This window comes from Oxyura jamaicensis, chromosome 2 (genome assembly GCF_011077185.1).
Source record: "Oxyura jamaicensis isolate SHBP4307 breed ruddy duck chromosome 2, BPBGC_Ojam_1.0, whole genome shotgun sequence".
Taxonomy (NCBI): domain Eukaryota; kingdom Metazoa; phylum Chordata; class Aves; order Anseriformes; family Anatidae; genus Oxyura; species Oxyura jamaicensis.
In genome coordinates this window covers 51,930,717-51,944,604 of record NC_048894.1, presented here as the reverse complement: position 1 = coordinate 51,944,604, position 13,888 = coordinate 51,930,717, and the positions used below count along the sequence as shown (strand labels likewise).

The following is a 13,888-nucleotide window of genomic DNA, read 5'->3' as shown; positions in this document are numbered from 1 at the left end:
CAGTATGAAGTAAAAGATGCAAGTGAGAATCACACCTGAAGCTACACCAGTTACCCAGTTATTAATTAGGAATAAGAAGCACTGTACCTTAGAGCAATCATTTAGAGTACTGATTAATAATGTGGAAACTTCACTTTCAGAGAGGAGCAGACTGCTAAATTTTCATGCGGAGGCATGTTCTACCCAAGTGTCATCTCTGAACTTATTCTGAAAGCACTATTCATCTAAATGTACAAAATACATAGTCCAGCCTAGTCAACACAGGCTTGTTCCAGCTCTGTAAAATGCAGAGTAGCCTGGGAAGCCTACAACCTTACAAAGGCTTCCTTCCTAAGAGATAAACAAACAACAAGAAGCCATAATGTGATAAAGCCAATGCCATAAGCTGGGGTAGCTATTTCAAGCTCCTCCCCACTCATGGCTGCTAATTCTTGCCTGCCTCCCTTGTACCCGCTCTGGTGGTCAGACAGGGGAGTGGACCCAGCTGAAATATAACTACCTCTGCGTAGCATTTCTCAGCTAGATAGATCAGTTCCCATGATCTGACTGAGTAGGCAACTGAAGAAAAGTCTATGTTGAGGGAAGAGAGAAGTCAGTGCAATGACGTTAGCAAGCAGCTGAGAATCGAAAGAATGGCTCTTTTCAGGGCCCTGTTGGCTGCAGTGGATTTGAAGTGTTCAGTGAATTAGTTTCAGTGTAATTGGAAAAGCCTGGTGCAGGATGCTGCCCGGTTCCAGCTCTGAAAGCTTCTGCTTATCTTTGGAAAACAGCACGGGCAAAGACTTGTGTGAAGTCAAAGCATGCCTGGGGTGGGACCCTGTTTTAACTCAAGGGATCAAAACTGCTCTGAAGTTATAGTGGAAAAATTTGGTGACAGATTAGGTTCTATGGGATGATTTATGTTTTTCAACCCAATGGAAGATTTTGTCTCCCAAGTACTTTTGTGCCATTTGGGGCTGTGACTCAGCTGACACACTGACTCATGCTGCCTTATAGAAAAGTAACACGATGGAAAAGAAAACAGCTGCCACCTGGAAACAGCCAAACTTCCAGTGTATACACCAGAACTCTCAGGAGACTTTGGTGTAACAGCGTACAAAATGGCATTAGAAATAACCAGAATAAATTCTTCTAATGGCCTGGCTATATGGTAAGAATGAAAATTACACTGAGTAGGGAGAATCCCACACTTTGTAATAAGAAATCCGTAATACTTAAGGGAAATCATTTCAAGGTTCTGAATATTAAATCTAAAGCTCTGATTAAAGCAAGTATTCACAGCCATGTTCCACAGCCCGAAAACCAAGTCCTTCACACAGCAGAAATGATGATAAAACTTTTGCTGAAGCAGCAGTGAGAAAAGGATTTGGCAGGTAAATAGAAAAATAAAAACCCTCCACCTAAATCCACCGCCTGAATTATGATGAAGACAGACTGCAGGTTAATTAAGAGCAGCAATCTTATTTTAGTGATACTACTCCCACATCAGGCAATTAGAAGCTTTTACAGTGTACCCACACCTAAATGCACGGTTACTTACACCAAATGGGATCATTCCATTTACTCTGGGGTATAGTCACAAAATCTGGGTAACACACAAGGTATATTAGAGTGGCAACGACATGATTCACTAAACCACACTTTACTTAACCATTTGCGTACTGTAAAAATGAAGGCCTCCCCTCTCCCGCCCTCCCCACAAGACAAGTCACACACAAATAGTTTTTAAAAAAACAAAACAACAATTGAGTTATTTCCAATTAAAGATCGCATTCACAAATCAGGCAAGCAACCACTCATTATAACTATCAGTTATGATCACAGGTGATTATGTCCACATTAACCCTTATTTTCCTGCTGCGGTAGCGTAAGTGCCTTAAGCCCACCACCAAATGGCCCTAAGCCCGCCACCAGGCCTCAGAACAGAAGCTGGTACAAAACTTACAAATTTTTCCTCATGTATGCTATTGCTTTCTACAGGCACGCTGCTGGCATTGCTTCCTGAAGGCACAACACAGCCAGCGCAATGCGCCTGAGATGAAGGCATACTCTGCAAAGGTTAAGACACACAACACATCACACAAACCACAACGCTAAATGCATGCAGGGCAGAAATGCATTAAGACATGATGAAAGTGAAACACCCACGATAGCCATATATTATACCAAAATGCAAGTTAACGTGTAGAAAAAATCATGTGCTTCTCTCAACAGTGTTTTAGGTTGAAGATTAAAGGTCAGGCTTTTAACCACCAGAGAACACTGTTTCACAAAATTACTTTTTATCTGTGAAAAAATACACCAACAACTTGCTGAAGGAAAAAAAAAAAAAAAAAGCAGGTTACTGTTACTTTAAAATAGAAGTACCCCAATAAAGGAGAATACTTACCAAGAAGTGAAAAAAACCCAATGCTTGAGGTAAAAAATAAATGACCAAAACCCCACTACATCTAAAGCCCATCCTGATTAATTTTAAACAGGGAATCACAACATTCTATTGCAACAGATAAATGTGGCAAACAATTAGCCAAGTATACAAAATTAATTGATCTACAGTTAGAGCAAGGTAGTTTTCAAAGATTACCTCTTGACTAAGCAGAGGTCGGCTTTCCAGTGGGGTCTTCCTTTTATGTTCCTCTTTCACCGGCATTAAGGGTTTGAAAAACTTTGGTGGCTGAGGAGAAAATGCTTTAAAAGGGCTGGCCATTAAAGCATGGGAATTCTCTGACACAGCACCTAGGAGAAAAGCAAAAGTATTTTATTTCAGTTTTTCACATCTTGACTGCAAGAGCATAATACAAAACAATGGAAGGCTAAGCCATGCATTTGGCAATTTGATGGCTACACAAAGAATGGCAATATTTTAGTATTCAGCCACTGCTCCAAGCATGAGATAGCGCTGAGCTCTAGAAAGGGAGATTCTGTTCCTCTGAGGAGCCTAGGAATAGAAGGAAAGCAGAGAACAGCATTATTGGCCCCTCCTACTCTGAGGCTCCAGTTTTTCCGTTTTCATCTCAGTCATAAGAAGTGGGAATCGTCCCTCACACAGAAACTAACAGCTTTTTGCTTCATTTGCCTTGCCTCTCTTCTCCTCACAACAGCAATCCTGCACAACTAGGATGATCAAAAAGGAAATTATAGGCAAGGAAGCAACGAATAAACTTTCAGATCCTGCTTTGCTGCTACCTACCTACAGTGTCTCTAACTACATCACTACATCGCTGTCTCTAACTACATCACACTACATCAAGAAGAGCAGGTTACAACTTGACCTAAAGAAAATAAGGCATCTGTGACAGCTGACATGGAAGAGCAAATACCCAAAATCATGCAAAGAACCTGCAAAAGAACCCTTCTCGCTTTGACAAAAACCTCTTCATTTTCAAATTCATAAACTAATAGCAGCTCCTCCTTTCTTCTCCTCCTTCTGTTTTGACCCACATCTAGCTTGTCTTTCTGTCTTCCTTTTTTTTTTTTTTTTTTTTGGCCACCCCCAATTTCCTACCCTTTCCTGAGTGTCCTCATGCATTTTTCCCTTTCTCCCCTATTTCTAGATTATGTTTAGCTGCTAAAGCAAGAAGCTGCAGAAAGGAAGAGCACTGATATTTAATTTTTAGTTTAGTGCAGTAAGGAAAAAAAAAAATCACATAGGTATTACATATATACTTCAGTCTCACCACTGCCATCTTTGCTCTTGCGAGGTGACTCTCTGGGTAAAGTACCATAGCATGATACATCCTGATAACTGGAAGAACAGTCAGATATATCTAGGTGACTTTCAGACCAACCCTAAGAAACAAAAATACATAAATATGCATGCTGATATAGGAAAACACGGAGAAATTAAACTCAACAGTAGGCTTTTATTTTTTAAATACTTGGGACTATAAAGTTACTGCCTCCAAGACAATTTTCTGTCTCGCATAGATGAATTGTTCATAAGCTAATTAACTTTCCATTGAAAATAAATTAAGTTTTGCTCCATCTTCATTTAACATTTCTGAAATTTCAATTTCTATCATTCTAATATGAAGAGCAGAGAACAACAAAAGACAATTACATCTTATTCAAGTAAGATGTAATCACCATTTTCTAGATATATTACGTAAACATATAGTTAAAATACACTTTCCCTTTTTTTAAAAAAAAAATCTTAAATACATCTTGCTTTGAAGAGAATAAAAACCTGAGAATGTGCACCACTTCTCTTAGTGAGTTTCACATTTACATACCTTGTCATCTTCATCACAGGCAGAAAGATCTAGTCGGCTACAGGATACCTACAATACACCAACAGACAGAATGACAAAATGTATCCCTCTCATTTAGAAATTATGTCTTAAGAAGACGTGATCATTTAGTCCTAACAATTTCTGTGTTCTCTCTCTTCAGATAAGACTACGTATAAGAACAGCTACATTTGTGCTATATGAGTAGGTGAGAGGAGAATGCATAAAATGCACACGAAATGAAAACTATCCCTTACACTACAGAAAGTTAAACGGACTTTGATACAAAAGTAAAAAAGTAATCTGAATCATTGCAGCCATCATTCTAAACTACTTCCAAAACTGGAAGAGTTCTGACCAATCCTCCCAATTCCCTGTCAACCTTCCTCTGTTCCAGAATGCAAAGCTGTGGGGAGGGATTTCTGTTAAATGATTGACTCATTCATGACAACTTTTCCACAGATTGACTAGTCCTAGCTCAGAATAATCATTACCATAACACATTGTGCAAGTATTACACCAGCACGTGGACACCACACAATTCCTACTTATTTAACAGAGGAGAAAGGGTCCTTACATTGTGGACATTTGGAGTGCTCATGCTTCTGCGGATGTTTCTTGCTTTGGTGGAAAGTGCTTCTTTGACTGTTACTGCCTGAATAGAAGAAAAGATCACATTAAAATAGTGCTGGTATCAGAAATGGACAACGTCATGGTCTCCTCATGAGAAACAATCAAATACAACAGAATCATAGAATCTTCAAGGTGGTTGAGGTTGGAAGGGACTTCTGGAGGTTATCTGGGCCAACTTCCCTGCTAAGCAGGGCCACCTAGAGCTGCTTGCCCAGCACCATATCCAAAAGACTTCTGAATATCTCCAAGAAGGGAAACTCCACAACTTTTTCCATGGTTCAGTCACCCATAAAGTATTGTTTCCTGATGTTCAGAGAGAACCTCCTGTGTTTCAGTTTGTGCCCACTGTGTGTTGTCCTGTTGCTGGGCACCACTGAAAAAGTCCTTTTAGGTATTCATATGCATTGAAAAGATACCCCCACCCCTACTCTTCTGAGGCAGAACAGTCCCAGCTCTCTCAGTCTTTCCACATTGGAGAGGTGCTACACTCCCTTCATCCCTGTGGCCCTTTGCTGGACTCCCTCCATGTCCCTTTTGTACTGGGGAGCCCAGAGCTGGACACAGTATATGGTATGGCCTCAACAGTACTAAGTAGAGGAGAAGGATCGCCTCGCTCAACCTGCAGCAATACCTTGATTAACGCAGCTCAGGATACCACTAGCTTTCTTTGCTGCAAAGGCATATTGCTGGTTCACATTTAACTCGGCATCCAGCAGGGCCCCCCAGGTCCTTTTCTGCTGGGCTGCTTTCCAGCTGGGTGGCCCCAGCACGGACAGCTGCCCGGGGTTGTTCTTCCCCAGGCGCAGCGCTTTGCACTTGCTGAACTTCATGAGGTTCCTGTCAGCCCATTTCTCCACCACTTCAAGGTTCCTCTGGATGGCAGCACAACCCTCTGGTGTATCCACCACTCCCCCCAGTTCATGTCATCTGGAAACTTGCTGAGGGAACACTCCATACAGATCATTAATGAAGACTGTTAAACTGTACTGGGCCCATTATTGACCCTTGTGGTACACTGCCAGTTACTGGCCTCCAGCTAGACACTGCACCACTGATCACCACCCTCTGGGCCCTGCAATTCAGCCAGCAGTTGTTTTTTTTTCAGTGTGCCTAATGACAGCAAACAGGGCTTGCATTCACAAATCTTAGTTTGCACACACAACCACCAAAATTTGTATGTGAAATTCATCTTTGGCCTTTGCCTGTTCAGGTTCCCCACTGCCAGCCATAGCTACCATTGTTGGAACTATGTATTTCACAGAAGTAACTCACATTTACCTGTCCAATGTTTTCTCTCTTAAAAACAAACAAACAAACCACCACCAAGCAACACTTAATATTTATAAAACAAAACCACCCATCATCTCTACTTGGACTGTAATAATAATTCAGTTCAAAGGATGCAAGAAGTGCCTTTTCCTTGCCTGTCTTAGTCGTTCAAGGCTCAAAATGTTCTCCACTTGCAGCACACCACGTGTATATTTCTCAATGTAAGTTTCACCATCAGATGTACCCTCATTCTCACTCCTTGCAGCCATCAGTGCTAAGGTCTCACGATCCTCAATTTCTTCTGTAGCCTAAATTGCAAGTTACACTATGTAAGTTTTTCAGATTAAAGCCTATTGTTTTTAACGTGCTGATTCACTTATTTAGACCATCATGATCCACAAATTTTAATTTGAATCAATAATCCTTAGCTTAATTAGCAATTCTAATTATAATCAATAACCCAAGGCTTTTCAGCACACATATTAAATGATGCTGAATGAAAAAGAGGCCATGCTTAGGAGAAATTTTGCACATTCCTTGTAGTCTATGTATTTCTAGGAATAACACATATCTAACCTGAAATCTCCTGTGTTACAGATTGACTAATGAAAACGTTCTAGGCAAGTAAATGCAACTTCCTTACCAAACCTTAGACAGTCTGTGTGATTTCTCTAGAGTTTAAAGTGAAAGTAATACCACACAAAAGTGACAATTAATGGTGATAAAACTATTTACTTTCTTTTGTCCAGTTTACCTTTACAATCTCTTTTAGAGCACATTTTCAATTTGTACAAGTTTTTAATGTAAAGTATATAGTTTATATTCCCATTGAACTAATTTTCCCAGTAATACAGTTTTCACTGACCTGAATATCCCTCTGAGTAGCCTCTTTATTCTCCCTGAAGCAGCTAATACAATTTCAAAAATAGCTCTACTACAAGAACTCAGTTTACACAGTAAAAGAGAAAATAAAATCCCCCCAGTTTGCTACTTTTTAAGGTAAAAACAACCTCAACACTGAACAGCAGGATATGTACTTTGGCAAGTTGCCTCATACCAACGAAGTAGGACATTTAATTTGCAATCACTACCACCTACTACAATAGTTATTCTGTTACTTTCAAGTGAATTTGCCAGAGAAATATGGTGTAATTTACCTTTGGGATATTGGATACTATTTCATAGGTCACTCCACAGGCATAATATATATTTTTCAAGGATATTCTCCTTTTCAGGCTCTGGGTAAAACTCTAGAAACAAAGTAATTCTCAATTATTGTTTTGATAATAATTATTTATGATGTTCTAAGAAAGAAAGGTTGCAATGCAAAAATTTATTTTACCACAAAAGCACATTCTCCAGGACACTAATTTAGTAAGCTCCTTTTCAGTATTCACAATCCTTAGAGTACTTTGTAAAGCCTTGCAGTCAGCACAAAATGCTGGAAAGTTCAAACAGTAACAGTTTACTTCTGTTTTGCACTGAAGCTCTATCCTTGTGTAATAACTTGTAACTGAAGAACTGTGGCTGGAAGAAGCCTCTAATGTGTGGACACCAACATTTCTCATTTTGTCCACCACCTGTTAAATAAGTGGAAAATTCTTTTCGCTATAGCAAAGCGTAGGTCTGATCTCTAGCCATAACTGGAAAAGCAGCCACAGTTTTCACTGTTATAGTCACAAACTTAGTGTGCTTCACTGTTAGACTAGTTAGCCCTTACATCACTAAGTGTAAACTTAACTTTCATCCAATAAGGCATTTTAGACAAATGAAACTGACAAAGGAAAACATGCCAACTACAAAACAAAACACACACACAAAAACAAAGCAAACAAAATAAATAATAATAATTAAAAAACAAACAAACAAACAAAAAGAATTCAGCTGTTTAGTAAGTTGCTTAGTAGTACACCAGGTGTTTTATGTCCCACCCCTACTTCCCCCTCCTACTGCAAAATCTGAAGCAATTCTGAAATATGCTCTTGGTCTCAATTGCCTGGGAAGCAAAAATGAACATGATTTTAGAGAACATGTCGTTGTCTAAACCCATGAAGCAGCAAAGCAAGGGGAACAGCAACCACGCTTGTTGCCCATGAAAACATCCTATTTGAGATCACCACAAAAGTGGGTAGAAAAAATATACATCTGGGTAGTGCTGGGAAACAAGCCTAGTTTGTAATTAACAGAGAAAACAATAAAGATAAATGAAAAAGATATATTGTGTTCACTCCGACCATCTAAAGGCCCCAAAGCCGCTGTGAGGAACAGAGTGGTCTACGGTAACCCTATGTTAGATAAGCTACTGCAAACTCCTCAAAATCAAAGAACATTTAAAGTATACAACCAAGAGGGTTAAACCACTTTTTTTGTTGTTGCAAAAGTAGCACCTGTTACACTTTGAAACAAATCAGTTAGAAATATTGACAGGTCAAAAGGCAATACTAGAAGTGCACAGCATCACTGCAATCTATGCTAATCTCTTTTTCATTTGTTTTTAATAGGAATGGGAGACATGCAAAATGAAGCGGGCAGCTAAGAAAACACATTCATAAAATTAGGGATACCAAACAAAATTAGTAATAAAAGAATGTATAAACTTATTACCTGTTTGTTATAAATATTGGCTGCAATCCTTTTCCGTAATACCAGTTCCATTGCAGCAGGATGACTGAGCTGCACAGTAGTCTTCACTATTAAGTAAATTCTCTCATTTTGTGGAGTGACCCTGTTCAGGTACACTGAATCATGGACAGAAGGATCCCAGGCAGCAGTGGCTGAAACCTACGTAGACAAATCAAATGGAGAAAGCAAAGAAAAATCAAAGACTCAATCTAACAAATAATTTGCAATGATTTAATGTGGGGTAAAACAGTTCTTTTGTGAAAGAAAAGTAAGTACCACTGAACAAAATGGAATAAAACCACCCTTTCATAGTAAGGAATCAGAAGCAGCACAAAAGAGGTGTTAAGATATCAGGAAACATGATAGGAAGCACAATCCCCTGCCCCAAAAGGAAGTTTTCACCCAGAAGGAAGCAGAGGTGAGAACAGAAGCAATAGTAGAGGACGAAAAAGAAATCCTATTGCAGCTGTACTGAAATGTATGGAACTCAATGGCAAAATTTCCATCTGGATTAGATTAGGTTACAATGGTCTATACAGAACAAATCCGTTCCATCCTGCAGAACATCTTTTTCCTTCCCCATCTCTTCCTGAACCTCAGCATGACGTTTATTCTGCAAATGAACTCTTAAGCATTGGCCTGAGATGGCACAGAAAGTAGAAAAAATACAAGTTAAGCTCCAAAATGTACTCAGAACTGTTAATTTCCAACAACTCCCCTTTTCTTTTTTGAATTTAAAAAATTGTGTACTACGAAGAATAAAGTTTTTTTTAAAAAAACATTAAGCTTTGCCTCGTCAGCATAGTAAAGGAAGCAGTCTTCTCAGAATAATTAGGAGCTTACAAGAGGAATGATGAAGGGGCAAGGAAAGAAAAAAAAAGGAATTCTGAGTTAGGTGGCTGAATGAGACTTTTGCCAAGACTTTTCACCTCTACATTAAGGCAGGAGAGCTAACAAGTCATACCCTCTTAAATCCTACCCCAAAAGGCCAGAAACTAAAGGCAGCACTTCTAATACAGAAACATAATCATAATGATTAAATACATACAAGTAGAAAATAAAACATAAGAAGAAAGCTTTAATATAAGCTGCAGTTGTCAAGAAGGAGGCTTGCTAACAATTTACCTCTTCATCACTGTGTTTTATGATCGGCAGATAAAAGAACGGACTCCCATGCTCCTTTGGTAGTATTGAGTTAACTCCTGATGCATGGGGACCTATAAGTTGTTCATTGGCACTGAGGTCATCAGCTAATGAAACAAACATGCAAAGAATGAAATGGTTTTGCACCAAAGGATATTAATATATGGAGGCAAAGTTGTAATACAAAGTTGTAACAAAATCCTACCCATATTCATAACATATTTAATCCTGATTAATCTTACTACTATGCATTATTTTGAAGATGGTTTCAGCATACAAAAGTGGGGAGGTAAAACTGGGCCAAGACTCCCTCTGAACATGTTCTCACACAATCTAAACAGAATTCAGAACTATTTCTAGGTATTCAGGAAAGGAATTTACCAGCCAATCTCTTAGGTAAAGCAGTTCTGATGTTATCAAGATTGACAACAGCGGTTCTGGTAACGTTAAGCTTTTAATTGAACAAAAAAACTGTTGTGCAAGTATCCATAAACCTGTTTAAATATCCTTCTTGGTCTTCTATCTGCTAACCTCTGCTTACAATGAAAAACAAAACCATTTCCTGTGAGCACAAAAGGAAAGAAGAGCATATATAAATTTTCAAAAGCAGTGTCTAAAGCAGGTATCGATGTGTTGCCTGTATAAACAAGCCTAGTAGCCCACTGAAGTGCTGGATGTGACTAGGCTGGTGGATCCTTCTCTATTTTATGTCCAAGTTTATACTTATAGACTTACTTCCTAAACAGTCCTCAAATATAGTGCTAACTCCAGTCTCTTGCTGCATACAGTGTATCTGTGTTCTAAGAACATAGATCCATAGTCGTCCGTCATGTACAACTAAGTGCCTTCAAAGGGAGAACACTCAGATACTCAAACAAAATGCTCGTTATGCTCCTAACACACTCTTAATTAAGCCATCCGTTTAAGCCTCTACAGATAAGTTAGTGGAAGAGCTGGAAGATTCTCTATCAGTACTTTAATGACGTGTGGATTTATACATCAAAACACACACATTCCATTTAAACTAAGCTCGCTCTTTTATGCATTTTTCTGTTGTATAACCAATCCTTGTACTTGTATGTTCCCTGATTATCTGGATTTTAAAACAGTTGTACTTAACTATTAACACACAGAATCAGAATAAAGTACATTCTACAAGCCATACTAGACAGTGCCATTGCCAGGACTTTTTTAATGTCTTCCTAGACATTTAAGATTCACTCTTCCACCTACCAATTTATTGATCCAAACTAATTTTTATTCTTTTCTTTAGTTTCTTAATCTGTTGTTACAACATACCATTCAAATCAAGGAAAAGGACGGGAATATGTGTTTCCATTCCTGCAGGTGGAATCCTGAAACAAAAACTGTGGTCAATACAGAAGGCAAATACAAACCTAAGCTAATCTGGGCAAACAGTTCTCCATGAAGGTTTTGTATTAACTGTGACCAATGACTAAGGCTATCAACATTTTGATGGTTACTTAGAGTGCCTGTGTTGCACAGACAATGTTTTGTTTATCTCCACATGTACCTAAATGTAGTGCTTCACCAAAACTTAATTCACACGCCACAGTGCATTACAGTTTTAAACATCTTGCTCTGTTTCTTATAAAATTAACTAGCTGTAGTCATCTTACACATAAAGGTTAGCAATCTTTCAAACAAATGGATAGCAAACTCCTGGCAAGGCATAGTCTTTATACCAATAAATACACTTCTAGCTACATGACCACAGCATACTTCATGTGAGTATGGGAAAAAGAATCCTAAGTTTGAGAGGAAAAATTATCACTACATCATTCACCAAATGGAGATATTAGATATTATAAGAGACATCAGTGTACACTTGATTAGAGTTGTTATTTCTTGTCCACCCTTTCCCAAATGTAATATATTACATTTCTAATTTTTCAAAGTCAGTTCCAACAGCCTTACTTAAAACACATATTTAAATGAAATTAAAGAGAAGTTATTAGATATGTTTTTTCTGCTCCTTTTCAAATTTTCTTTTTAAATGAGAATTTCTTCCTTCCTCACCCCAACTCAATGAAATGATGTGTTCTACAATTCATTTTTAAATTTTTTTTTGAAAGGAATGAAACTGCAGGATAACTTTCTCAGAATTTAAAAAAAAAAAAAAAAAGAAAAATACAATTAATTTCAAAGGCAATGTTCAAACTGCGAAAGCTATCTCAAAACTCCTTTATGTGGCAAAGGAACTAAGCAAACACTCATTACTTTCAAACGAGAACCTGACCTTCTAGCCTTCTCCCAGCTCAGTGTACTTGGAGGTATTACAGGAAAACCTAGAAAGCTATAAAACATCTTGAGTTTTCTATCTTGTAGTTTGCAATGTTCATGTAAGAAAAAGCTACCAACTCCAATGCTTTTTCTGAACATACCAATTTGCAGGGGCACCGGGAATTCCACTGCCTGGTGCTGGAACAAACACCGCATTTCTCTCTTCTGTCAGTCCTACCCACTGTTCGACCAGCCGGGCTTCTCGTTCTTTATCATCCTCAGATTTTTCTACAGTGAAAGAGGGTAGTATTTATAAGACACATTTCTGATGATATTGGGAATAAAGTACTTTTAAGAGAGATTTTAAGTTTCAAACCTTGCTTATTGCTGATCTTTTGAATCTGCTCATCTAAGTATTCTCTGCGTTTTATCAATGCATCAGACCACCTTTCTCGTACACAATTTAAGTCTTCTTCCTAACATAGGAAGGAAAATTGAAGTTATTAGGCTTTGTGGTTAAGATCAAATGGCATTGAAGTTTGCGACAGTTTCATCAGAATCAATCTTAAACAGCTTGCATGATGCAGAAAACTTTTTTCCCCAAATAACATGCACACTAATTAAGTACCTCATCACCCATGAATGGAAGCTTATTTGTTTTCAAGTTTCATATTCCAAAAAGAGGAAAAGAAAATGTTGCTACCTCAGTTGCTGAACAGAATTACACACCAAAGACTAATTACCCACAGAAGTGGCAATCAAACTTTTTAATCAGATATGGAATAGGAAAAACATGTATCATCAATTGATCATAAGTTCTCCTGAAGATTAGACAGGTCAGTATGCCCTCAAACCTGCACAAAATTCCATTGCTAGCAGCTGCTATCAGTGCAATTAAAAGATTTCTCATGCAAACAAAACCGATCATGCAATCATGCTTTGTGGTATCACAGAAAATCTGGTTCATTCTTCTCTGTGATTTGTCAGGAAGCGCATAAACAGCCCGTGAAAAGTTAGTACCTAACTGGTATTTTTGAGCTTGCTGTAAAACCTAACACATTATTTTATGCGATGTCAGCATTCTCACCTAACTGGTTTTAATTCCTTAAAAGCTGCCTACTAGAAATAAGACTTCAGTGTAAGATCTGTAATGTGCTTTATGTTTTTAGGTATTTCTTATCCTGGCCCTTGCCATCTTTTAAATTATTATTCTTTTAAGTTTTCTAAACTGTCCTATATTTACTTATCACACAAGGAGCCAGACTCAAGGTTTGTTGGTTTGTTTCCATGTAGATGAGCTTAAAATAGAAAAAATGCTTCACTGAACTTCTGTATTCCCCACACTTGCATCCGCCACTCAGTCTCCCACTAGCATTTCAGAAAACTGCACAACTTCAAAGGTTAAGATGTTTTCTTTAGAAAACAAAGCAAAAAAAGCCCAACACTGTATAATTTGGTTGAGAAGAATTTGTGTAGATGCAGGGTTTTTTTTGTTGTTGTTTTTTGGTGGTTCCCCCCCTCCCCCAAGATAGTTACTGGAAACTATTTTCATTTTAAATGAAAGCTTCTAAGCTTTTATTTACATAGCAATTCATGTAGCCAGTTAGGAGAGCTGACTGCTGAGTACTAGAGAGAAGAGCACACTATAAGAGTATAAAGTCACATGGTAAACTGAAATAGCAGTGTTTTATAGCCCAGGTAGCCTCTTAAATGCACAGCATATATTTCAAAGCTGCTTTTGCTTGCAC

General features: G+C 38.2%; 1 protein-coding gene across 7 annotated transcripts in view; it reads right to left on the bottom strand.

Annotated features, from left to right (window-relative positions):
• Positions 1-13,888, bottom strand: part of KIF13A (kinesin family member 13A) — a 125,951-nt gene that overhangs the window by 9,065 nt on the left and 102,998 nt on the right. For 4 of the 7 annotated variants that reach the window (XM_035316825.1, XM_035316820.1, XM_035316822.1 and 1 more), the window contains 12 exons: positions 12,517-12,616; positions 12,302-12,428; positions 11,196-11,251; positions 9,879-10,003; positions 8,736-8,912; positions 7,289-7,381; positions 6,287-6,439; positions 4,807-4,884; positions 4,233-4,280; positions 3,678-3,789; positions 2,585-2,736; positions 1,946-2,050 (listed from right to left, as the gene is read on the bottom strand). In XM_035316825.1, the coding sequence (XP_035172716.1) occupies positions 1,946-2,050; positions 2,585-2,736; positions 3,678-3,789; positions 4,233-4,280; positions 4,807-4,884; positions 6,287-6,439; positions 7,289-7,381; positions 8,736-8,912; positions 9,879-10,003; positions 11,196-11,251; positions 12,302-12,428; positions 12,517-12,616 (1,326 nt within the window). The remainder of the gene's footprint in view (positions 1-1,945; positions 2,051-2,584; positions 2,737-3,677; positions 3,790-4,232; positions 4,281-4,806; positions 4,885-6,286; positions 6,440-7,288; positions 7,382-8,735; positions 8,913-9,878; positions 10,004-11,195; positions 11,252-12,301; positions 12,429-12,516; positions 12,617-13,888) is intronic. The other 3 variants (XM_035316821.1, XM_035316826.1, XM_035316824.1) reach the window with 1 other exon arrangement.